This window comes from Taeniopygia guttata, chromosome 1 (genome assembly GCF_048771995.1).
Source record: "Taeniopygia guttata chromosome 1, bTaeGut7.mat, whole genome shotgun sequence".
In the NCBI taxonomy this organism is placed as follows: domain Eukaryota; kingdom Metazoa; phylum Chordata; class Aves; order Passeriformes; family Estrildidae; genus Taeniopygia; species Taeniopygia guttata.
Window position 1 is genome coordinate 92,191,270 of NC_133024.1, and position 24,588 is coordinate 92,215,857.

At 35.8% G+C, this 24,588-nt stretch overlaps 1 protein-coding gene across 8 annotated transcripts in view; it reads right to left on the reverse strand.

The window, feature by feature from the left end:
• MYO16 (myosin XVI) overlaps positions 1-24,588 on the reverse strand; it is a 356,263-nt gene that overhangs the window by 37,236 nt on the left and 294,439 nt on the right. For all 8 annotated transcript variants that reach the window (XM_030280385.4, XM_072933685.1, XM_030280401.4 and 5 more), the window contains exons 29-32: positions 19,004-19,100; positions 13,407-13,653; positions 11,267-11,574; positions 8,281-9,483 (exon numbers count right to left, since the gene is read on the reverse strand). In XM_030280385.4, the coding sequence (XP_030136245.2) occupies positions 8,281-9,483; positions 11,267-11,574; positions 13,407-13,653; positions 19,004-19,100 (1,855 nt within the window). The remainder of the gene's footprint in view (positions 1-8,280; positions 9,484-11,266; positions 11,575-13,406; positions 13,654-19,003; positions 19,101-24,588) is intronic.

The window sequence follows — 24,588 nt, forward strand, 5'->3', positions numbered from 1 at the left end:
AAAATGAATTTAGATATATATTTAGTTTGGTTTTAAGTTCATTTTGAAAGGCTAGAGTGATGTTTAATGACACTATCATTAACCTCAAAGCAAGAACATACGGCTATCACAGAAGCAGTGTGATAAACACCCATACTGCGCACAAATACAGATAATCAGTGGCTAAAAACTGTCGTTAAATGCTACTAGTATGTCAGAATTGTTCTGCAACCAGCCCCAAAGGAAATAATGAAATGTAAGAGAAATAATGAAATGTAAAACTTCAGGCTTAATTTAGTAAGGTTTTTTTGTTTTAAAATTTTCACCACACAAAGGATAAAACTAATTTTCATGCCTTTCATTTTAAAAGAGAATGAAAACTCAAGCCAAAAGAGCACTTAACCTAAGGTTTCTGTATTTTCCAATGCACTAGTTGTGCCAGGAAGAAGGCAGATGTCCCTAACTCCTGTAAATGGTACTCCTACCTCCAGTACTCCACTTCAAAGCACTTGACTACTCTCTCACATCAGAGTGTAGCAGTGAGGAGAGAGCAGGAGGGTCAGGGTACCCTTACGTTTATGATCAAGTCTTTTTATCAGTCTCTTTTAAATTATCTTCTCTTGCCCCCCAGAATTCCAGTGCCTGAACTGGAACATAATCCACACATCATCCAGGTCTATAGAGTTGCAGTTTCATGGTGAGCTACATGAGTCCTGCCAATAACATTGGGTCATCACTGAGGAGCTGGAGTTGGCACAGCTCTTGGATACCTGGGCCAAGGAGTTTAGAAGTAGCTTGGCTTGTTTATGAGACAGTCATACTCCTAAATGTCAACCTGACCAATCTTGAAATGACTACTATTGAATTTATCTAGGTCTAAAAAAAGGTCAACACATTTCGTTGCTAACATTTTCAGTAAGAAGCATTTTTGCCATTTTTGAGGCAGACTGTTTCAGTACTTTACGAACACTTTAGAAAGCCTGGACATGAAAGAATATTTACTTCTGCACAGAATTTTGTAAAGCTTTATTTTCATTTCAGCCTAAAACAAATATAAATGTCACAATCTTGACATTTTCTGTGAAATGGAATTATTGTTCTCTACTGAGGTTCTTCACAAAAGATAATTTAATGCTGAGATGGATGTAAAGAAGTTAAAAACATCTGAAGAGATTTCTCACTCAAGCTGAGAATTTAATTAGAGACCTTCACTAAATTGTATGTCCATATTTCATTCTTCATTATGTTTAAAATGCTGGAATTCCTGTAAAATTAAGTGGCATGAAATTTACTGCCAAATGCCCATATTCTTCTTTGGTATCAGGAACATAAGTGTGGTACAAATAATTTTTTTTTCCTCTTAGATATGGCCAATTTCTTACAATTGGTTTGCAATTAATGATGTAGTGGTTCCTAAACAAAATAATTTGTAGTTCTGCATTGTGAATTACAAATAAAATTCCTACTATTTAAAGAAGCCCATAACACTGTTAGTAAAGAGACAGCTTTCGACATTGCTATGAAAATAAAAATCCTGTAAATGTCTACCTGAATTATCCAAGTCACAATTAAAAGTGGCATATTATTAAAAACTTTGGGTTTGAAATGCACTAATATGAACCAGTATGATCTAGTCATTCTACTCAAGTATCAGACAGAATGGAGGAGACACAAAGTAAAATCAGCTCAATGAAGAGGATGCAAAACAGTCATTAATTTGAAAGAAATGCCTGCAGTTCTCAGAAATAGAACATATCAAAGGAACAGAAAAGTCAGTGCAATTACTTTTCCTCAGTGCTCTTCCTCTTCATCAGTAACTTGGTAGAAATATGAGAGAGCCTGCAGTGGGTCAGACCAAGGTGCTGCCTACTCTAGGATCCCTTTTTAGTAGCCATAGATAGTGATAGTGTAAGGTCGTTGGAAATCAAAAATGCAGTGATATTTTCCTCTGTGATCCTGAGGCTCCATAGTCTCCTTCTCCTTCATTAATACAGCTTTTGGAAATGTAAGGAGGAGGGATAATGACCTGATTTTATTTTCAATGCAAGCACTTAAAATGCAAAAAAAATATGAATTTTTATGACAATTTTTTTTCACCTGAAAATTAGACTTGATTTGTTCTTCTAATAATCTTTGGGTTAAATTTATTTATGGTAATCACACACAAAACCTCTTTCACATGTTGGAACAGATAACCAAAGCAAATTCCCTATTACAAGGCTTTAGGCTCTAAAAACAAACAGTGAAGTCAACCAGAAATTGAAGTACTTTAGTGAAAAAAAAGTCATAACAGAAACCCAGAACCATCTTCAGCAGTAAAATATACTAGTTTTCAGACATTTTAAGTTTTACATTCTGAAATGGAAAATTATTCTAGGTACATTGTGTTTATCCAGAAACAACTGGTCTTTTCTGATACATTATCCAGATAATGGTAGACTTCTAGATCAGGAGAAGGCTGCAGATTAAGGTGGTATCTTTCAGGCTCTACAGGCTTAATAGATATTCTGAAAATATCTATTTTAATTTAATATATTTTCTTTAGACTCTTCTAACCTTTTTCTGCTGCAATAATAGAAACCGTAATTACTTCCTCAGAAAAATCACCTAGCATGGGCTGAATAGCAACTGTATTGCCAGCAGTTCTGTCTACTCCTGTGTAATTTTCTGTATAGGGCATCTGTCACTCGCCAAGAAAGGGCATTTTTGTAATGAGTCACATGGAACTCTTACTACCAGCACTTCCTCCCACTTTTCTGCACTTACAGCAAGAGATTCAGATTGAGAGTTGCAACTAGCCTGTAGGGAAAGTGCAAGTTTGGCAACGATGCTAAACTGGCAATGATGCCAAACTGTTGACTCTCCTGAGGGTAGAAAGGCCTGCAGAGACATGGGCAATCAACAATTCTATGAAGCTTAAAAAGTGTATTCTGCACCTGGGATGGTGGACAGACTGGGGAACAAAAATCTGCAGAGCAGTGCCACAGAAAGGGACCTGGGGGTCCTGGTCAGTGGCAAGTTGAATTTGAGCCAGCAGAGCCCTGGCAGCCAGGAGGGCCAGCCCCATCCTGGAGGGCATCAGACACAGCATGGCCAGCTGGGCAAGGGAGGGGATTGTGTATCAGGAAAAGATTTCTCACCCAGGGGGTGGCTGGGCACTGGAACAGGCTTCCCAGGGAAGTGGTCACAGCACCAATCCTGTTTTCACTTTGAGTGTTTGGACAACAGTCTCTGGCACATGGTCTGATTTTTAGAGTGTCCTGCACAGGGCCTGGAATCAGACTTGATGATCCTGATAGGTCCCTTCAAACTCCACATATTCTTTCAGAGGTTGATGACTCTCCTGTGTTAAGAGATCTGATCCGAAAATTAGTCATAGAAAGTCACCCTCAATCCTTATTAATTAAGGCAATTATGTAAAAAGATATTAATCTCTTTCTGAGAAGTGTGCTGAAGCTTAATTGACGAAGTTTTAATGATTTGAGAATTTTGCTTTAAAGATGTAGAAGTTTGATGCCTTATACAATCATTCCTCCAGCATTTACAGGTAAAAGATAAAAGTTGAAAACACAGCTATTTGTATTACTCATGGTTTGTAAGTTTTTAGCTTTTGCCACAAAGAAAGTAGATCTATTTCATTGTACAAATAGGAAGGAGATGGAGATATGATTATTATCTTTATTAAGTTGCTTAAGACAAAAAGCTGAGTTGCTTAGAGGGAAAAGACCTGGGCTTTCATCACAGAAGCACAATTGGGATTTAATTTGCAATCCACGGTTGAGACGTTAAGTGCACAATAGCTTGCTCTACCTGATGATAAGGGAAAATCATTTACTAGCTATTGAAGGGATAACCTGCCTTTGACAGGACAGTACTTTTCATACATATACATTACATTTTGTTGTTCTCCAAGTATGAGTCAATTTCAATAAGAGGGTATTTGGCAAGCTTTAGTCCCAAGGTACATCTAAATATCAGTTTTATTTGTCAGTTGTAACTATCTTCCTGTGACTTTCAATGCTTAAACTGGAGAATGTAGAATAAGACACATGAATATGAATATCATATTGAAATTATGTCACTTAGGAAGTAAGTGAAGAAAGGATTCACATAGTGAATGGATGTCAAGGATACTGGACAAACAATAGCAGTATTGATAACAATAAACTGTTAACAATCTAAAGTTTCCACACCTTTGCTCTTACCAAACTGTTTGGAAAGGAATAGGTCACTGAAGAATGGGTAGACTTGAATATACATATTTACTTGTACTTAGGCACTAACATTATTTCACAAAACTTGATGTCTATACATTGGTGACATATATAAAGGAAATGTCTTCCTAATTTTTCTTCTTAGGCACCTAGATGTGGGGCTGCAAACTTGTGGATTTTCTTTTTATGAGACACAGAAGTTAAATATCTAAGTCAATTTTTTCTCAACAAGTGGGAAAAAGAGAAAACACTGTGCCTTCATCTCAATAGACTAATGGTGAGAAATTCACCCAGGTTAAGGTAAAATCATACCTCCTTGGAAGGAGCATACTTTGCTCTTTTCCCTTCAAAATCCGCACGAATACTCACTCTGCCAGTCTAAGCATGGATGATTGGTTAGTATTTATTCTACCTTTTGTTCTGAAGGTGAAATGATTCCCCTTTGCATGGAATAATTTAATATCAACTGTACCAATTAAGAGAAATAACATCACGACCTAGCAAAATCTGAGTATCATTCCTCCACACTGAGGAACAGTGAATTCTGTCTTTGCTCATAAATATTTAATATGAAATGCTTAAACATGTAATTGTCTCTTTCTTATATAAGGAATGTGTTATATGTTGAAGAGTCAAAAATATTTGGATAACTTAAGGAGTGCTGTTTTGTGATTAAAGGATTGAATTTCATGAGGTTTACTTTCAAGTCTCAGGTCCTCTCTATTTGAGTAAGGGTTCTGCACATGACCATTCATTTTCAGTCTATCTTGCAAACTAAAATTTTCACTTCCAGAAATCACAGAGAACAGAAAAGATTTGTATATGTGTATATTATCATTTATCTACTCTCAAGTCTCATTTTATATGGGGTAAAAACAAATCCCTGTATAACAATACAGCTGCAGTTTCAGTGACAACTTTTCCCAACCTTCGAGAAATCAAATTTTCTAGGCTCTCACCTGCTACAGCTTTGCAGGGCAAAAAACGTCTCTTGTTACATGTGAAGTATTTTGCATGAAGTCGCATACTATATGATCCAGATCATTGTTTGAACCAGCAGGGGCTAGTGTTGCATTAAAAAAAAGGCCAGGCTCAACCACAAAGAAAAGAAAATTTTTGCCATTTGAATTTTTTTGTTGTTGGCCTTCTGAAAGACAATGCTCTCAGTTGAGTTCACAATTACTCTTCAGCACATCAGAAAACCACAAATGTGTTCAACTGTAATTCTGGATGAGCTTTTCTCACAAAGAGGTCAGGAGCCAAAAGGACATAAGTGTTCTCAGGCCTTGAAAGTACTCCTCAAGGCAAGAGGGAGGCATGCTAGGGGATCTGTCTGTATTGCTCGTATATTGGCAAGGAGGCTTTCATCTCCAAGGCTGATAATCCCATACAGAAACTCCCTGATTCCCATAGCTAATTCTCCATGACTTCAAAATGGCCCAGAATTTTACTTTCTAGTTGTAGTTAAGATTGTGGATGGGTTGCAACTTCTGAAAATAAAGGAAACTGCACATTATAGAGTGCTGTTCTAGGCCTTCAATTTTCTATGTCTTCAACTTTCATGGAATTCTATTGATTTTTTTTATTCCCACCATATCATTGCTAATAAATAAAATACTAAAAATGATAAAAAGAAAAGGAGTCTTCTAGGAACTTAATATGCATTAGGCAAGAGGTGATAAAAATATCAGAAGTAGCACATGACAACTTCTAGTTTTACACAACTTTTAAGGAGTCAGCTGCCATCGTATTACTTTGTATGAAAGGTAAAATAAATTTTTACCAGCTGTTACCCTAGAAAATAGATGAACACTTGAAATACATGAAAAAAGGCAAATTGTTTATACACGTGTTTATACACACATATGTTCTTTTGTATTTCTTGGCTACTTTCAATCCATCTACTTATCATTGAACTATTCATATGCAATTGCACTTAGTATACAGTAGCTTCCTAGCTCATAAAATATTGATTCAGGTTTTTTATGGTATATCTTTCTTGAACTTTGATCTTTCATACTTACTGCTCCCTTGATAAAATATTTAGAAGTACATTTTCCATGTGAAAGGTAAATTTAGAACTTTTTTATGGTGCTCTCTGTTAATGCAGTAGCTTCAACCAACATGAGACCCAAGCTGAACTCTATCTTGGTCACATTTAGTTGATCATTGCATTTGCAAAAATCTTCCATTCCAAAGCAACTTTTATTTTAAGGTAAAGGTTATTTATTTTTGACCTGATTGGAGTGGTTTACAACACTTCTTCACTAGGTAAATTTAGAGAGACTTGAGAAGATACAACCAAAGGACTAAGTAATAGTTACTTCCCACCAGATAAAAATTTATAAACTATATGATAAAACAAAACTCCCAACTTAAAAAACCAACCAACCAACCAAACAAAATAAACCACAAAACCATCAAAAAACCCAGATAAAACATCCTACATATATTTATAGACACTGAATGTTATTGAGTAATTTTGTCAAAGCAAGTAAAACTACTGTAATAACTCCTTTACAAATTTCATCAATTTGAACACTTAGCATAAGAAAAAAAACCAGTTTCTTGAGGTTGAGAACTGATGAAGTCTCAGTTCATAGCTCATTCAACATACAGAATTGAATTCAGCATACAAGAACAACCAAGGTCCAGCTAAAGTTTTTGCAGGGTCTGGAGGACTCACAAGGGGTCTGTCCACCATAATTCCTCTGATAGCTGAAAGTCTCTTGTCTCCACCTAGACACTAATTTTCACAAAGCTTGTAGAAAGTCAGTTAATTTTGAGACCTTTATCTCCTTGTTGTATTTGGTGGAAAACAATTTTGGCTGAAGGTTGACAAGAGTCTTAGGAATAGAGACATAGGGTGGCAGACAGAGATACATGTATGCAGAGCAAGAACAAACACCTGCTCCTGTTATAGTATAGCTGTATAAATTAGGATATGCTACTAAAATCAGTGGAGCGATAGGTATTTAAGAAAATGGACAATGAATAATAAGAGAATACATCCTGTTCTCTACGGGATTGTTTTGTATTTCAAAAGTGCGACTTGGGATTTTTCCCAAAGAGGTGGGACATCAACAGGCCAATGGAAGTTCATTCACACCAAGGCATGTAGCATGGGCAATGAACAGGAGGAGCTGGAAACTGCGCAGCTGGAAAACTATGATTAGTTGAAATCATGGAAAGTGTTAGTTTTGCAGCTGGACTCAATGGTCTTAATGTTCTTTTCAAACCTAAGTAATTCTTTGATTGTGTATTGCTTATTTTGAATGTGCTGCACACAGTTCTTGATTAAGACAAGCTGTTTGGATAGATAGAAGTGAAGAAGCAGAGAAACAGTCTAGAGATTTTCTCACTCTAAATTTTAAATTCACAAAATTTCATGTTTAGGGGATATTGCTATGGGGAGAAATTTCCATATAAAGTATGCTGAATATTTTCAATAGGAAACTTTTTTTAAAAATCAGAAAAGTAATGGATTCAAGTACTCCAAAAATGTTGGAGTCAGTGTTGTTATTGAGATGCAGAACCAGGATTTAGTTTAATTTTTTAAATATTATTCGCTGCATGACTATCCATCCAAGCATTATCTAGGAAAATAATAAAAACTGTATCCCCAAATACAGAATTTCATGGAAATGAAATGATCAAACTTTAAAAGACAGTCTTCGAAGTAAAGGACCTATCTACCAGCCACCTAGCCATATATTTAATTCAAAGTATTTTTATATCTTGATAACCTAAACTCATTTTTCACACAATGTGTGAAACATCTGTGTTTATTTTACTGAGACAGCTGGAATGTTAAAAGAACATTTAAACTTGTGCCATACAAACATTTTGGGAGAAGAAAAGTTGGTATCTCAGACAAAGGCTGAAGATATATAACTTTTATATGTCATTTATATTCTATATGTGTTTCTTATGATTACAACAAAAAACCTTTTGTTGTAGACCTTTAAAAAAACCCCAAATTAATCAAGGTTTTCATTCTGCATTTTTGTGCTCTTTATCAGTTTCTAAGGTAAGAAAGTTTTGATGCAGAAGCAATACAGTACAGAAACACAGAGAACTATCTTACCTTCTGGCTCCCTGATCTTACGTCCTGCTGCAGATTTTCGTAGCACGCTCCTTCCTGAGTTGAACAAGCTAGTTAACTCATCAAGGGGACTGGTCAGTGACCTTGAGTTTGTAGGGTTGTATGCAAATGAAGACGATGAATTTGAGTTCAGTTTCCTGTGATCTGCTCTTGCCAACTTTGGGGAGTAAGGCAGTTTGGAGAATGGAGAAGATGAGCATCCAAGCTGAGCAGGATTGGTTCTCTGAGGTACTTTTGACAGATCTGAATTTGTACCTGTTTTCCCTGCATTAATCAGAAAAGTAGCACAAGTCTCTGGAGGAGATGCGAAATGTGTGGAAGCCCGGTAGGAAGCTGGAGGTGGTACAGGAGGAGGTGGTGGTGGCAGTGTTGGAGGTGGTGTGGAAGGAGGAGTCACTTTGGTTGAAACACTGAACACAATCAAGCCTGGAGATACTGGTCTTTCATTCTCCCCTTTCTGGCCTTTGGAGTACTGGGGTGATAATGGACTTGAACCTTCTGACTGCACGGGGTATTTTAGGTTGGTTTCCAAAACAGGAAGCTTTTTGACCTCCAGTGGTGTTAAAGGTGATTCATCAGAAGCAGGTGAACATGTGACAGGGGTTGGAGGGAATACAAGAAGTGGTGGTCTGTGGGGGAGCAAGTTGGGAAAAGGGGCTGGAATGTCACATGAGTCTCTATAGATCAAAGCTGCTTGACTGTTTCCATCCAATGTTCCATCTTCAATGTTAACATTTTTTTTGCTTTCAAACAACAGAGGAGGAGATCCAGTCACTACTGGAATTATTCTATTACCATTGCTACCTTCTTCTGGTAGAAAATACTTCATTTCTTCATATACAGACTCTCCTTGTTCTGGGCTCTCTGCTTCAACAGAACTGTTTTTCACTGCATTCCCTACCATTTCAATATAGACAGGCTCATTTTCCTCCTCTCCTTGTGACATAAAGAGATTCAGAACACCATGTTGTGGTCCATCAGTAGAAGCTGTTCTTTGTACTGTCACGGTGTCATAGACACCTGGTTTAACTACTGTGCTTGCTTTTTTTACATTCCCGGGCTTTTGGCCAGGTATTTCTTCGTAAGAGCCACTAAGTTTTGTATTTGGACTTCGCTTTGGTTTTCTGGGAGGTATTTTTTTCATGGTACTATAGTCATCACTGTGTGGTCTTGGACGGGTCAGTACTAGGAAAGTGAAAAAGGTCTGTGTTATTACCAAGTCAGTTTTTTCTTACACTGGTCTAGTACTTTAGCCCTCAAATGTTGTCCATTTAGTTCTACAATAAGCAGCAGTCATAATAACAGGACTCCAAGCAAAAGTGTAAATACTTCTAGGAATAAAATGCAGAATTTTCAGCTATCCAACCACAGGCCTTTGCTACCTGGGCATATAATATGCTTTGGTAATCTCTACTGCCACTAAAAGATGAGAACTCGCACCTCAGAAAGTATATCTTGAATATAAATGTGCACTGCAAGATCTGTAACACATGGAAATATGTGCTTGTTTCTCCTATTGCTCCAAGGGAGCGGGGCATGCTTTCAACTAGGAGTCAGCACAGTGCTACTTTGGCACATATGTGATTGCCAGTAACCAAAATGCCCCTCTTTTATGTAATATCTCTAAATCTCTAATTATAGGATGATATGATGCCCCTCTCTTCTTTGGTACTGCAAGTGTGGAAATAATTAATAACTTTAGGGAGTCCCATAGCCTAAAAGGGCAAATTCCCAAGTGAGTGTACATTCAACTAAACTAGATGTCTCTTTATAGCCTCCAGGCATGTATGGAGTGTAGAGACTAGATACCTAGATGATTAGTCTTTTAAGATCAAAATTAGATGGTATAAATCAGAGTTGGTTTTGGACAAAGATACAACACAGACATAATTCCTGGAAAATGAGTATATGGCAGAGAAACTTGCCCTATTGTTTCATACATATAACAACTCCAAAATTGTTTTGTGAGTATATGTAAGCATTATTGTTAAGAACACACACACATATATAAATTTTTGTTCTTTCAAAACAGGTCTGCTAGAACTTCTTGGTTAAATCTCTTGCAGATTTGGATATAGAAAGATTAAATTACTACAGACCTCCTTAAACCATACTAGCTTAAAAATATGTTGGGTGTTATTAAAAAGAGCTTGAATGGGCAAGGAAGAGGTTAAGAAAAATGGACTTTCACCTAATGAACTGGACATGAGAACAGTAATTATTTTGAGAGAGGGAGATGCAAAGATTTCTATCCATCGTATGCAGGGCTAGTGAGTTATAGAGAGCTTTAAACCCAGCCTGAAGGATCTTCCTTGATAAAGTTTGAGGATCATTTACACAAAAACAAGTCAGGCTTATCAAGGAAAGCAGAATGCATTCCTTTCCTTCATCTTCTACCCATTCATTTCAAAGGTAAAGGAGAATAAAACAAGTGAACTCTATGCTATGTGCACCCTAATGCACTGAGATACTTTGGGAAACTTGCAGCACTTTCCTTCTAAACAAAAATCACTGTAACCAAATTATGGCAAAAAAGATTGGCAAGCAAACACTGAATGCATAAGTTATTAATGCAAGCATAGAGACAATGTAGGAGAAATTTTAATGTTTAAGTCAGTGAAATTCAAGATTTGAGCGTTCTGTTTTAGTGATGTAAGATATTCTAACAATTTAAAAGGTGGAAAAAAAATGGTCAGTGGGGTAGTAAAGCTCATGTTGACACATTACTTGTCTAGATTTCTACAAATAGGTTTTGATTTTGTCAAACTGGGCAATTAGAACACATGAGTATTATTTGCTGATTTGGGAATAAATGACAAATTGGCTAATTTTATTTACTGCCACTGAAATATTTCAAGGAAGCAGGACCTCTCAAAGGCATTTGACTGTGTTTAAAAGGATCAAAGTGAGAAGAATAAATCAATAACTCAGAGTAGCATTTGCGACTGTCTCTTCCTTTATGTCTAACCTTCATTAGCGGTTTCCTTAGAAGCTGCCGACAAGCAAGCACTAACAGCCTCGTAGGAGGCACTCAGTCGTGTGTTGGGGTCCCTCTTTGGTTTGGGAGGAGGCTGTTTCCTTGGTGATGGCAGGCTATTGCTGTCGTCCATGCTGAAAACAGAGTGCAGGGAGGGGGATCTGATGGATGACCCAGCCGCAGAATGCACCAAGCCATCCACTGCCATGGGGACAGGCACGGAGCTGGAGTGAAAGTGCTTAGACGTTCGACAGCCGGCAAAGCTGTCCTCAGAGACCTTCCCACCCTTGTCTTCAGCTCTGAAAACACAGAAAAGAGGCCCAGATGCATTATTCAAGCAATAACAATGAACCTGTTCATGCAAATGTAACAACAGCTTTTTGGTAAATAATCTCACAATTCCCCTGCTGTGTTGAGGGGATGTGGGTAGTAATCTTCTGACAAACAAATCCAGATCAAGCTGCTAGCTTTCTTCCATTTCCTGTTTCATGATAAATCAGGACACCGGCCCTTTTTTACACAAATGCAGCCTTGCTTAAGCAGCCTCATGTTGTTGACCAGACATTCACTGAATGAATTGTTCACACTTTGATTGCTACACACAATCAAAAGCTGGGTTTTTAATCTGAATGATAATTTCTGGGAAATCCATTTTAATAGAAAGTTACTGAGGCAGCAAATGCTGAGCCTTTATCATTATTTTCTAAAAAGACAACTATAAATTCTATTTAGATAATGCAAATCTTTAAAATATTAGATGACCTTTTCAACCAGCTACATTGGCTGCTTGAGCAATTCCACCCAATTATCCTTGTCTTCCAGTTTAAACTTAATTATTAATTATTACTTTTAACAATAATTTTTATTATTTTGATGTTATGTTTAGTTGTTTTAATTACAATCCAGTTTTTTCAATTTTCCCGTTTTTTTTTCTTTGCTATTTGAATACATATTGAGAAATAACCTTCCAGCTGCTCCTGACAAATTGATTTTTAACAAAAATTCTTCAAACATTTTATTCCTCCAAGAATGCAAACATTGAGACCCTTTCAGCTTAGAGTAGTAATGTAATAGATAGAAGATGTCTATACTGCTATTTTTCAAACAAATCCCCAAGAATTTGTCTTTTTAAATTGTATTTCTGCATGGCAAATCACCAGCAGAGCTGAAATTCATGCACAGGATATAGCCAGCTGCCCATGTAGCAAATGAAATAGCAAAAGATGAAAGCATGGTGCTCAGTGGATAATTTGTTTTCACTGTAATGTTTAATTACAGTCTTTCCTACAAAGGCATTTCCTCCAATATGTAATCACTGGGATATTTGAAGCTAATTAAGCAGATGTACTGCCATTTTCACTTTTATTAAAGTCACTGACAAAAACAATGATAGCAAAGGGAGTTGTTCTGGATGAAAATTAAGTTCCTATGGAAAAATAAACATTTATATGTCCAGCAAGTTATGGACACATTCTTTCTATTCACACATACTGATTAACTGCAAATGCTAACTCTGTCGACTCAGCTGTCTAAGAGAGAAATCAGAGACTCAGTTCCTAGAGAATGGCTCTCCATCATTTACTGGATTTGTAAAATAGATACTCCTGAAAATTTTGTCGTGAATTGAAAAAAAAACAACATTTGCCCATTTTAAAATAAAACTATCCTCCTCACAATTCTACTTGTTTCAGTGAGAAATCAGGATTTATTAGTCTGGACTTTACTGTATTTTAACACTTTCCAAGCTGTTTTTCATTACTTTGGCAATTTCTCAGTGTTGGTATTTTAAGTCAGAGGAATTTTTCCTTGGCTTGTTTGGTCTGATGAAGTTAAACCATAATCTATCATAGAATTGGAAGTATTTCTGTAAAAAATAAGTTTTCAGAGACTTGAATAAGTTCCTCTAAGTTCAGTGCCCCCCGAATTGGATATGGTAGTCTCCTTAAGTTTCTAGAATTAATTACCTGATATACAGGGAAAAAATATGACCTGATATTAATTTGAGATGAGCATATACTTGAGAATCCTCTTGCAATCCTTCCATCATTTCTATTGTTTTCTAAGCAGGGAAGGAATTCACAAAAACTGAAGAGACTCATTAGTTCTTCACAGCAGGTGTTTCTCATCTTACCTTTTCTGGCCTTCTTCTGGCCTGTTTCTAGCCTCTCCCTTGTCCCTGTGATAAGCAGCGTTCATCTCGTTGCGGAGCCGGTCATTTTCCCGGGCAATGTCAGAGGCATTTTGAATCACCAAGTCATCATATGTTTTCAATCCCATATCCTCAGCATTCTGCAGGAAGCTTTTGATTGAGGTGACCTCTTGCTGTTTGATGCTCCTCTTCTGCAGCAAGCGCCGGCGAGCTAGAAATCCTCTTACAACTGCCATAGTGGAAGGAGAAAATATGGACCAGTGAAAGACAGGTAATTGGGGAATTAATATCACTGTGGTTTCTGCTCTAAACATGAGCAAGCCAAGTTCAGTCAATATCTTATACAAATTAGGAAAGAAATCTGATGGCATAAATAACATAGCAAAATGGAGCTCTTTCTGTTTTCTACTGCCAGTGCTTAAAACAAAGTAGTGACAGTAAATTATTAAATTTGAGCCATCAGAACTCAAAATGTTTATTTTCACTGAATGCTATGTTTTATTACATTACAACATAGACGTAATAAAATGTATACATCTTACATATGCATAATGTAAGATGTATACTACAGATTATGAAAGCATACATTTACACTGCAAAGGCCAAAAGATATTTTGTTTCAAAATAAAAGCCTGGATAAATTAATTGCAGTGAATGCTGTAGGAATTAAATGATTACTGGTGGTCAGATTTAAAAAATGCTTTAAGTGTTTCAATGTACCTAATACCTCATCAAAATCACAACTAACACAAGATTTTTTTTTGTTTGACTTAAAGACTTTCACTGCTCATTTCCTTTCAGCTAAAACAATTAGATTAATTAAATGCAAATTTCTCAAATGTATCTGTCACATCATATCTGCACTTTTCAGGTAGAAGTTTTCATCTGCATTGCATCAGCTTCATTTATCTATTAGGTTTTTTCTTCACACTCTTTGTCAGGTTTATGCTGGGAAAATATTTTAGTGCATCTCCTATAACAGCTTTCTGTAGCACTTTCCTATGTAAGTACATTCATTACAACAAATCCCACCCAAATACCAGCCAGTATCCTGGATTTTCTGAAGTACAGTTGATCAGAAACACACGGCACAGGGACCTCTGTGGCCCTAATAAATTAGGCACTATTTTAATCCCAGCACCTGCAATAGGTAGTGTCAATATTCTCTGAACATATGCTTTGGCTTAGAAGGCAGAAGTATGCTAACTGAAAGTACTGTGTTTGTGTGGCTGTTTGTTTGTTTTTTAAAGGTCCACATGTTTCCTTCCAGATGTAGAACCACTGCTGGGTATGTCATAGGGAAGAACCTGTTTTAGAATTATTTGTCTGTTGACTTGAATAGTCTTGGTTTTCATAAATTTATATTAATCAAAAGGTCAAAATTCATCACCACTTCTTATGGTTTCTCTCTTTCTGGTCAATTGAAAGCCTTTCATCCATGAAGTTAGCAGACAATAGCCTGGGTAAGGTGTTTGTTTGAGTTTGGGAGAAGATACCGAGAATGCTGATTGGAGGATAAAACGCATTACGTATTTACAACAACATAGTTAAATTTCAGATTTAAGATTACTGCAGAACAACATTAAATGGTTGCACAACAACATTAAATGATGAAGAGTCAAGCTGAAATAATCTAAAGGAAAAGTGACAACAGAGAAAAATACAACTAGTCTTCTATGAATATAAAATGTTATTGAATAAAAGAAACAGCTAAAGCATAGTGTAATGTAAGATACTTTCTATCATCTTCTAGTGCCTTGTTCAGACACTACAAAAAAGATTTCTTTTGTAGAGATGCTCAGTGCCCAGCTGACAAGATGTAAGAAAGGGTAATGTTAACATGCTAATAGTGCTTCTATCCAAAATTCACTGCTTTTGAAAACCTTCAAATTCAGATAGTTTAAAATAATTTCTAATAATAATTTATGATAGACAGCTTTGAAGGTTTATACTTTTATAATAACAACCAATTAATGCCTTTAATTATATTCCATAAAATCTGACTTCTTTAAACTCTGAAACATTAATGCATATACCAAATTTACTTGAAAGGGAAATTAATAGTACAGGTATTGTTGACAATTTTATGAGACTGTTCATAATAAAGATGTTACTGAGTCTGAATCTAAGGGTTACTGTTGCAAAAAGAATGAATACATGCATAGAATATTACCAGAGTTCGCTGCTCATGAATATAAAAATTTTGAAAGAACTTAATTATAAAAAAATGCTTTTTCCTAAAATATTCTCTTTAAATCTAACTTCTGCAGAGCAAAAGTAAGCATCAAATCCTGGGTGATTTTGGAAAAAAATCTTAAATATTTTAAAGTATCTGTGTATGCTTTTGACTTGACAAAAAATCGAACAAAGATTGGCAACACCACCAAGGTTGGTTAAAATAAAGAAATTAAGAGATCACTTCTCTGATAGGATTGTTAGCAGGCATGAATGAACATCTTAGAGTAGCCTGCTAGAATGGTCCAGTAAAATGAAATCCAGTAGAGCTAATTGTAACGTTTAGAGACTGTACAGCTACTCTGGATTATGCTTTTCCACCAAAATTAAGGAGAAAGATTCAACAAAGCTTTATTAGGAAGGGTTGGCAGATAGACATCCGTCCTTTGCACACATTTTCATGAACTAAGTAGTTCAGCTTTCTCATTAAGTGATAGATATTTCTCCACACTTCCTTCTCTATGAGAACATATGAAAATTTTGGTTTTGGTTAAACACAGAACAATTTTATAACCTAAAAAACTGCTGTGAAATAAAACTCTCAGATCCTAGACTTTTACTGCTTAGTTTAATCTACTGCTGTTGGGTACTATGATTGCCTTGTGAAGTTTGCTCCTCATTTATGTAGATCTAAAATAATTCTCATTATGAAAATTAAAATAATTGAGGTTAGCACCCATAGGGCAGAAAAATACCTAGTACTTTAGAGTTCATCTAAGGATGAGAATTGGAATAATCAAAATTCCAGTAGACCATAGATCTGGGTTATGTGAGGAATTTATTAACTATTTTGCGTACAATGTATTCAAGTTAATTCCTCATCTACATGAACTCTGATGGAAGAGCTTCAGTATGATTGCCCTTCCTATGAGTACAAATAATTTTCACAGCAATTCAGGTCAAAATGCATCATATGTAGTTCTCATACCTACAGAAAAAATATGACAAGGTCTCTAAACTCACAGATGCAGTTTTATGTAAAAGTGCTTCTACACATGCTTTCACTTTATATTTGACCCATTTCTTTGCTTATGTAAGATAAGTTTCAGGATACCAGGAAGAACTTATATGCTCTGCTTTGTTTAGGGTTTTCCTCCCCAAACCTAGAAGAAGGGACTGCTAGTTAGATTTGAAGTAAAAGGAGTTGTAGGAATTTTTGTTTCCCCTTAAAGCTAAACTCTTATCTAGGTATATGATGTTACATTTAAAGCGTGATACATACATTAGAATCAGAATCAGAATATACTGAATTGGAAAGTACCCATAAAGGACCATCAAAGTCCAAATCTTGGCCCTTCACAGGACACCCCAAGAATCACACCATGTGTAACTAAGAGCATTGTCTGAACAGTTCTTGAGCTCTGTCAGGTCTGTCAGGCTCGGTGCTGTGACCACTTCCCTGGGGCACTTCCAGCACCCAACAAACCTCAAAGTTGCATGATGATCTCTTGGGTCCTGTCACTGGTCTCCAGTGAGAAGAGATCAGTGTCTGCCCTTCTACTCCTCATGAGAAAGTTGTAGGCTGGTGTGAGGTCTTCCCTCAGCCTCCTTTTCTCCATACTAAACAGGCCAAGAGACCTCAGCTACTTCTTGTACAGCTTCCCCTCAATGCCCTTCACCATTTTCATAACCCTCCTTTGGATGTTTTTTAACAGCTTTATTGTTTGTTATATTGTGATTATTGACTAATTTGGCTATTATTCAATGTGTTTTCAGGACAGGTCTAGCTTCCAAAGTCCCCTGCATGTAAAGGGCAAGGGGACAGAAGTGCAATGGGACTGACACCATTACTCACTAAGCATCACTATGTCAGTGTAAAGTATATGGACACCAGTTTTAGGATAACATAAGGACAGCATACTGGTACTCTATTCTATTCCAGATCTGCCAGAGCTCTTTGGCATGCTAATTCTACAAGTTTACAATTGGACCTGTTTGCAAAAGGCAGCTTCTTTCGTGAGCTAATGACACAAGGTTGATGTCTAACTACTGCTTACTCATCCAAGTTCCTGATTTTCTCAGGTTTCCCAGATCATAAAAAGAATGCAGATAGCTTTAAACACACTTTTGGCAAAAAAGGACTTTTCAAGTTACTCTAATTAAGGAGGATAGAAGCAAAACCAAGACAAATATTTTGTAAGGAGCCATGAAGCCCTATTTTCTTCATTCTTTAGGCAGGCTTTGGTGATCTGCTCCCTTACTTCTGTAAACCAGGGACATATCTGAGGATGTTTTCAATTTTGGTGTAGGGTTATATTGAAGGATTCTGTTTGCAATTTGTATTCTGAAAGGTAAATATTTTCTTTCTTTGATAAGTCAGCATAAGAAGGGAAAGAGGATTAACTGGTATTGCTTTTCAAAACGCATAAATACAATAGGGTAATTTGCATTAAAGAAATCATGCCCAAGTTATAAACTCAGCTGAACTGTGGCATCTGTTACTTGTGATTCTCCATGTTCATTTCTGAACTGTTACCATTTGGATTTCACTTGCTTCAGGTTTTCTCTTGACTTCCTCTTTTTCACTACATGTTTACAGCGAGGAACAGATAATTAAAATGAAAGGGGTTTATGTTTCTTAAGTCTGCAATATTATGTGTCTGACAAAAAAAAAAGATAAGATTTTGTATTTTTAATTTCCTTTAAATAGGTGAAAATGGGAATTGTTGCAGACATGAGCCAATTAGGTAAATAATGAATGGTGTTAAAGACATTTCTTCAAACAAAGCAATATTCATATTTTCAGCAGTTATTTGAGATGATAGAAAATGGAGCATAAGTAACAGGAAATCAGGAGGCAGTGGATAATACCTCCTTTTAAAAATATGTCAAAAAATGTCAGTGACCTTATGAAAAGTGCAGGTGTAAAATGGGGAAAAATAAACATAAAACATAAAACCATAAAAAACTAGCGGTGAAATAAGAAAGTATTAAGAAAAGGGGAAAAATAAGGGCAACTAAGCACACTCACTTATTAGCTTTGTTTTTAGTGTTGATATATTTGAAAATATTTCAATTTTTTATCAGTGTTATAATATTTGATATGCAAAATGAAAGTAAAGGTGATATTAATACCTTGAAAAATCACTGAACTTACTCTAAAAAGAAAATATTTAAGATCCTCTAAGTTTTAATTACATTCAAGACTGTCATAAAATTATGTTTGACCAACAGAAAGTGCAAGAATCACCAATGCTAATATAATCTTAAAAATCTGTGTATATCTGTACGGAAATGTATAAATATATAGCAACTATTCAAGGTGGAGAAAATCTCTTTGCTATGAAATATTCTGCTCCATGTACAAAGCAACAGCTCAGGAATACTTGTTCTGTAACTGTTACCTTTTTGGCAGGTTATTATTTTCTTCTGAAGCTGAAGGCACAAATCGTTGAGATGGTCAGCTTGCCAGTACTTAAGAAACACTTTTCGAACTCCTATCTAAAATACAAACAGCAGAGAAAACATTAACAAATAAGGCCAAAACAATGACAGGTAAATAGAGATTGCATGTTAACAATCCAGCAAAGGGTTGAAATAATATCTGCAATTTAGGAACAGTAAAATCCCAATTCTGTAACAGAAATGCAGTTATCACTTGGTTGAATAAAAGATGTATTTGTAAAAGATGAACAATCTGTCAGACAGATAGTTCCACTTCAGTTCCAAAAATATCCAGAACAAATAGTACAGTTTTCAAGTTAAATACAAGTTGGGGGAAAAAGAATTCTGAATTTAATGTGTTAGACAACATAATAGAAAATAGGGTTTAGGTCTTATAAAGTAGAAGGGGGTGTGCATGAGGAAAGGTGACAAGATAAACCCATGTAGAACAGAAAATGGTGGATAGCTGCCATCTGTGGAACAGGATGAAGTTGGAGGATGGGAGAAACTCACTGTCATTAGTGACAATGATTCCCAATATCCAGTAAAGTTATGAATCCTGGTTCCCAGCCTTGCTTACTGAAGCTGTGCTTTGAGTCTCCTTTCAGGATCAAAGTCAGAGACAGGGACTCATTTGTGAAAAATAATCTCCTAAGTATTGATTCTGGTGTTGTGTAATATCTTGGTTTAATCATCTAGTTCTTGAAGTAACAATCATTAGATGCTCTCACTCATTTAGAGGCAAATTTAGCTAGTTAGACCAAAAGAAAACACCTTTCTTTTGATATCTTCTGAACAAGCTGAAACAGTCCTATAAAATTCCTTGTATCATCTTCAAAAGCATTCCTTTCTAATAGACTTTAAAAACCACAAACAACCTAGCAACTCCAAATCCGGCAAGTGGAAAAAAACCCAAACAATAAACCAATCATTTTTCTCAGGAGTTTTGTAGAAGTAACTTTCTTCACTTCATAGAAATAAAAGGAACAGTGCCAGAAAACTGTGCTACCCTAGAAGATTCTAGCTTTTCCCTAACTATTAATTTTTTCATGGCTAATAGGCATACTGATTAATTCATACAAGTCTGGCTAAAATTGCAGAAATTCATTCCAAGTCTTGTTTTTCTTCAGCTTACAAGCTCACTCACTTCTTACTGAACCATCCTGCTCCACTGATGATTTTTACTTTAGATCTGGGAGACGGGTATGTGGAGGGTTAATTGCAAACCCTTCCAAATTTTTTTAATCCAAACACTGTTAGATGTACATCCTTGTAGGGTTGGATGACAGAAAATCAGGATATATATTTCACAGCTAAACTCCATTATCTAAATTCAGAAATTATTGTGGTAAATTTTTGTCCCTTGCCTTCCCTTCTCTTTACTGTAGAGAGCAACTATAAAGTCTGTAATCCTGAAATTAGAGCTAACAATGATGGTGCAGTTGTTAGTCTTTTAATTAAAATCAGATGCACTCAAATGGCAAAATTAGAATGCTTTCTATTTTTTTTTTTCATTAGTCTCTCTTTTCCCTTAAAAATAGTCCCTTTTGAATTATCACAAAGTGTGTGGAAGTAGGTGACACAAAAGACATTTTACTTGTCTCGCCATTGTAGAAAATCAGAAATAGGGAATAGGCTCTGTCTGGTGGTTAATCTGAGGCAATCTCCCTGAGATCCAACTGTGCAGTCACACACTGCTCTTAGGGCCATGCTCTCATCTTCATTTTTCTGACTGATGACTTCTAACAAAATTTTTTACTTTTCTTCCTCAGCTTTCAAAATTCTCTATTCATCTGGTTATCTTAACCCTTTGCTCGTTGAACAGTTTTCTTCCCATCCATCTTGTTAAACCACAGTCGGAACCTGCCTTATTACTAGTTTTGGCTACTAATATCTTCATTGTCTTGCTTACATTGCCTTAAATACAGATTTCTCTGTAAAAAATAACTGAATTATTATTCATATAGTTAACTGTAATTAAATTATCATGTGGTTATTATAATTACTGTTCCATCTGAGCATCTCTCAGACAAAGCCTGAGAACAAATACTTATTAAAATTATATTCCCCTAATCTGGTTAAATTTTCTCTTTACACTTCACCTTTCATTTCTAAAAATCCTCTGTATCAAATAGTTTTTTTCCTACTGTCTCAGCCCTATTCCAAATGATCCAATTTTTCCTTATTTCTGTCCTTTGTCCTTAATTACACAGAATTCTGGTTTCTCCCCCCACTACAGCAATACTGATACTCAGACAGTAGAAAAGTGGATGAAAATTCCAGTTTCAAACATTAAAAAAGCTCTTATTAGATCTTATTAAGCTTAAAAAAGCTCTAGCAATGCCCATGGCAAAATTAACAGCTCCATTCTCAATTAGTCTCATTACTGACACACTGGTTGGTTGCATTTAGGTTGTATTTCAAATGTGTAACTTAGCTAAACAATGAGTTGCAATTTATTGTGCAGTGTGCAGTCACAAAATCACAGTCAAGACAATTGCTGATGATTATGTTGGTTTAGCTACAAGTGTCTGACACTGCAGTCACAAAGCTATCTAGGGGACATGCAAAACCTTGTTTCTTTTTTCTCTCATCCTATACCCAAGGAAAAATACAAATGGAGTTATTGTGGCATTACTTATGCTATGAACTTCATTAGTAGGAGCCTGCTACAATTTTTAAGTGAATGAAGAAATACAAAATGTCAATACAAATCCCTTTTTAGATTCAGATAAAAGCTATTTATAGATTTTTACATCATATGCCAGGTCTACAGAGAGAAGAGCTCTAGACAGAAGCATAAACTACTATTACATGTAGCAGAATAGTAGCAGAAACTACTATTACATGTTTGATTATATTAGTACAGATAGAAATCTCTTTCGCTTAGTCTTTGAATTAAATCTGAGAGCCTCTAAGGCTGACCAAGAGAACAAGATAGTCTCACTGCCTTCTTTACAGTTCTGGTGCTCAGTGAAAGCAATAATGATGAAAAATGTTGGAATTTCACATGTCACATATCAAAACAGTTTTTGAGGTTGCCACCTGTCTTCATTCTGGTCTCTTCTTTAATCATAAAATGTTTCCTGCTTGCCTAGGGGAAAAAAGGTTCAAATGTTCTTCCACTACAGCACTCACTATTCAATATTTTTTCTGGACTACAAAGTGCTCTCAATCTGAGTCTGAAATTTTAATGTCATTCAGACTTCTGTATAGTAAACCATCTGCGAATTGCAGTAATAGTTATTTTAATTAGGAAAGCATTACGGTTTAAAATGTTATTTTTCAAAATGACACATTTTTTAAAAATTAAGTAAAATTGTCATTGATGACTACCAAAGCTTCAATCATTGCTACAGTCTAGCTGGGGGTTTTTTTTTGTGTTTTGTTTGATTTTTTGTTTATTTATTTTATTTTTTTTTTGAGGGAGTTGTTCTTTCTCTTTCTCTTTCTTTTTTTTTTGTTTTTTTATTTTATTTTATTTTATTTTATTTTTTAAAATTTTATAGAAAAGGTGTAGGATGCAGAAGTACAGACATTCAAAACTCTGGAATGGATGCTGAGATTGTGTGTAGGTGGCATGGAGGCAGTATTAGCTCATACTTAATAGGTGTCAAGGGAATCTGTAAAGCTGTTCTTTAGTTTAAAAAAGGCAATTTGTGGGAGTGCTGAGTGTTTCTGGCAGTACTTTCAAAATAGCTACCTACAAAAGATAGAGAACTATAGTCTAATGATATTTTACACAATGACACACATTTTCACAGAGCATTAATGAAATTTAGAAAAAAGCCTTAATACTATTGTAAAATGTGTCTTCTTGCAGTGTACATGCCTACAAAGATATTATAATGACAAACACAGGGCATTAATTTTTAAGAACTGAAATTTTATTTTTAAAATTTAACTCTCTCTGATTTGCTTAATACATTTTAATGGTCCTTCTTTCTAAACTAGTGACATTGCACTGTGGTACATACTGAATAAACCTACATTTTAGCATATTTTATTAATGGCCTTAATATAAAGTATGTGAGTAATCTGATATATCAAACATTTATATAAATTCTTGTCAAGAGCTGGACTTTAGGGAGAAAAACTAATTCAGGTCTCTGGAAAAGGGCAGAATAATGGTCACTCCTGTTCCCTAGACTGTACGAACCTCACAGCTCTTCTTACTTCTAAGGCAACATGAAGAACTGCCTTACAGAAAAGGAAAGGAAGGAATTAGGAAATCTAAGATGCACGTAAGAAACACTGAGTAGGTGAAACCCTACCCCGATTTATCTCATAGGATCTTGTTTTCAGAATTGTAGAAACAGACACAGCACCAAAATGTGGTTGTATATCCTCCTCCTCATGTCCTCCCCAGGCCTGCTCTATGATCTCACTCCTAACCTGAGCCAAACCACTCATTCAGAACTCAGAAGAGACAATAGGAAAGGGTCTCTTCGTATGAACGAGAAATACAGGCAACAGTGGACAGGGAGAGCAGTGGCACAGTGAGGAAATCCTAAGGCAGGAGACTGGAAAACTAATCTCAGACAAATAAGGGATGAAGACTGGTACCAAATATGAAACAGAGTATCTAGGAAAGTGTCAAAAGGTGGGAGAGGTGGGAGAGGAGAGATGAAGAGGAAGACATGGGATCCAGATCTGAGATGCAAAATATATCAAAAAGAAAATTGAGTTAGCAAGATTAGTAATCCTAAGCAAAATCTGAAAGATGGATAGAGAGAGGGACGAATATATTCTAGAGGGAAAAAATATTTTTCATTGAAATATGAACTAAAAATAGAGCTTTCTGTTAAAAGAGTGAGAGCTTATGTGCATTCTGAGGTCAAAGTCAACCATCCATCCTATTCCCTGGCTGAAGGGAAGCATGGGTTTGTCAAGTGTGGCACAAAGTCACTGAGTGAGCTTGTGGGCAGTGTCTGCCCCAGGTCAATATTTTGGTAGAACTGGTGAGGTAAAAAGTCACTCCCTGGTGGTTTCTGCAACTAGCAAATTATTTCCAATACTTAATAGAGTGACAAGATGGAAAAAAAAAAAAAAATGGAACAATATCACTTTACTGATATAATCCAAAGTATGAGGGAAAAATAAATGCTTCTGTTTTAATCATTTCTGTTAGTATTACCCCCCCACCCCCCCAGTCCCCAGGATTTTGTTTATTAATTGCCTAAAAGAAAATTGACTTTTAAAGTAGGATATTCAAAACAAACAGGAAATTGACTTCAGTTAAAATTACTAAATAACAAATGAATGAACTAACATAAAATTTATGCAGTCTAAAGTTTTCCTACTTGAGGGAAAAAAAAGTTAAGAATCCCTTACATATTAGATTGCTTGCAAAGTGCTCCAGTACGTCAGCATATCAGGTACAATGCAATCCGTGTAGCATGACCACTTTAATTTTAAGCCAAAATAAACAGTTCTGTTTAAAAAATAATTTAGAAGATTCTCTGAACTAAACATAAAATTTACATATGTATGATTTCATACACTTCTGCTCATTCCTCTGGTTTAATCATATGCTGCTTATATT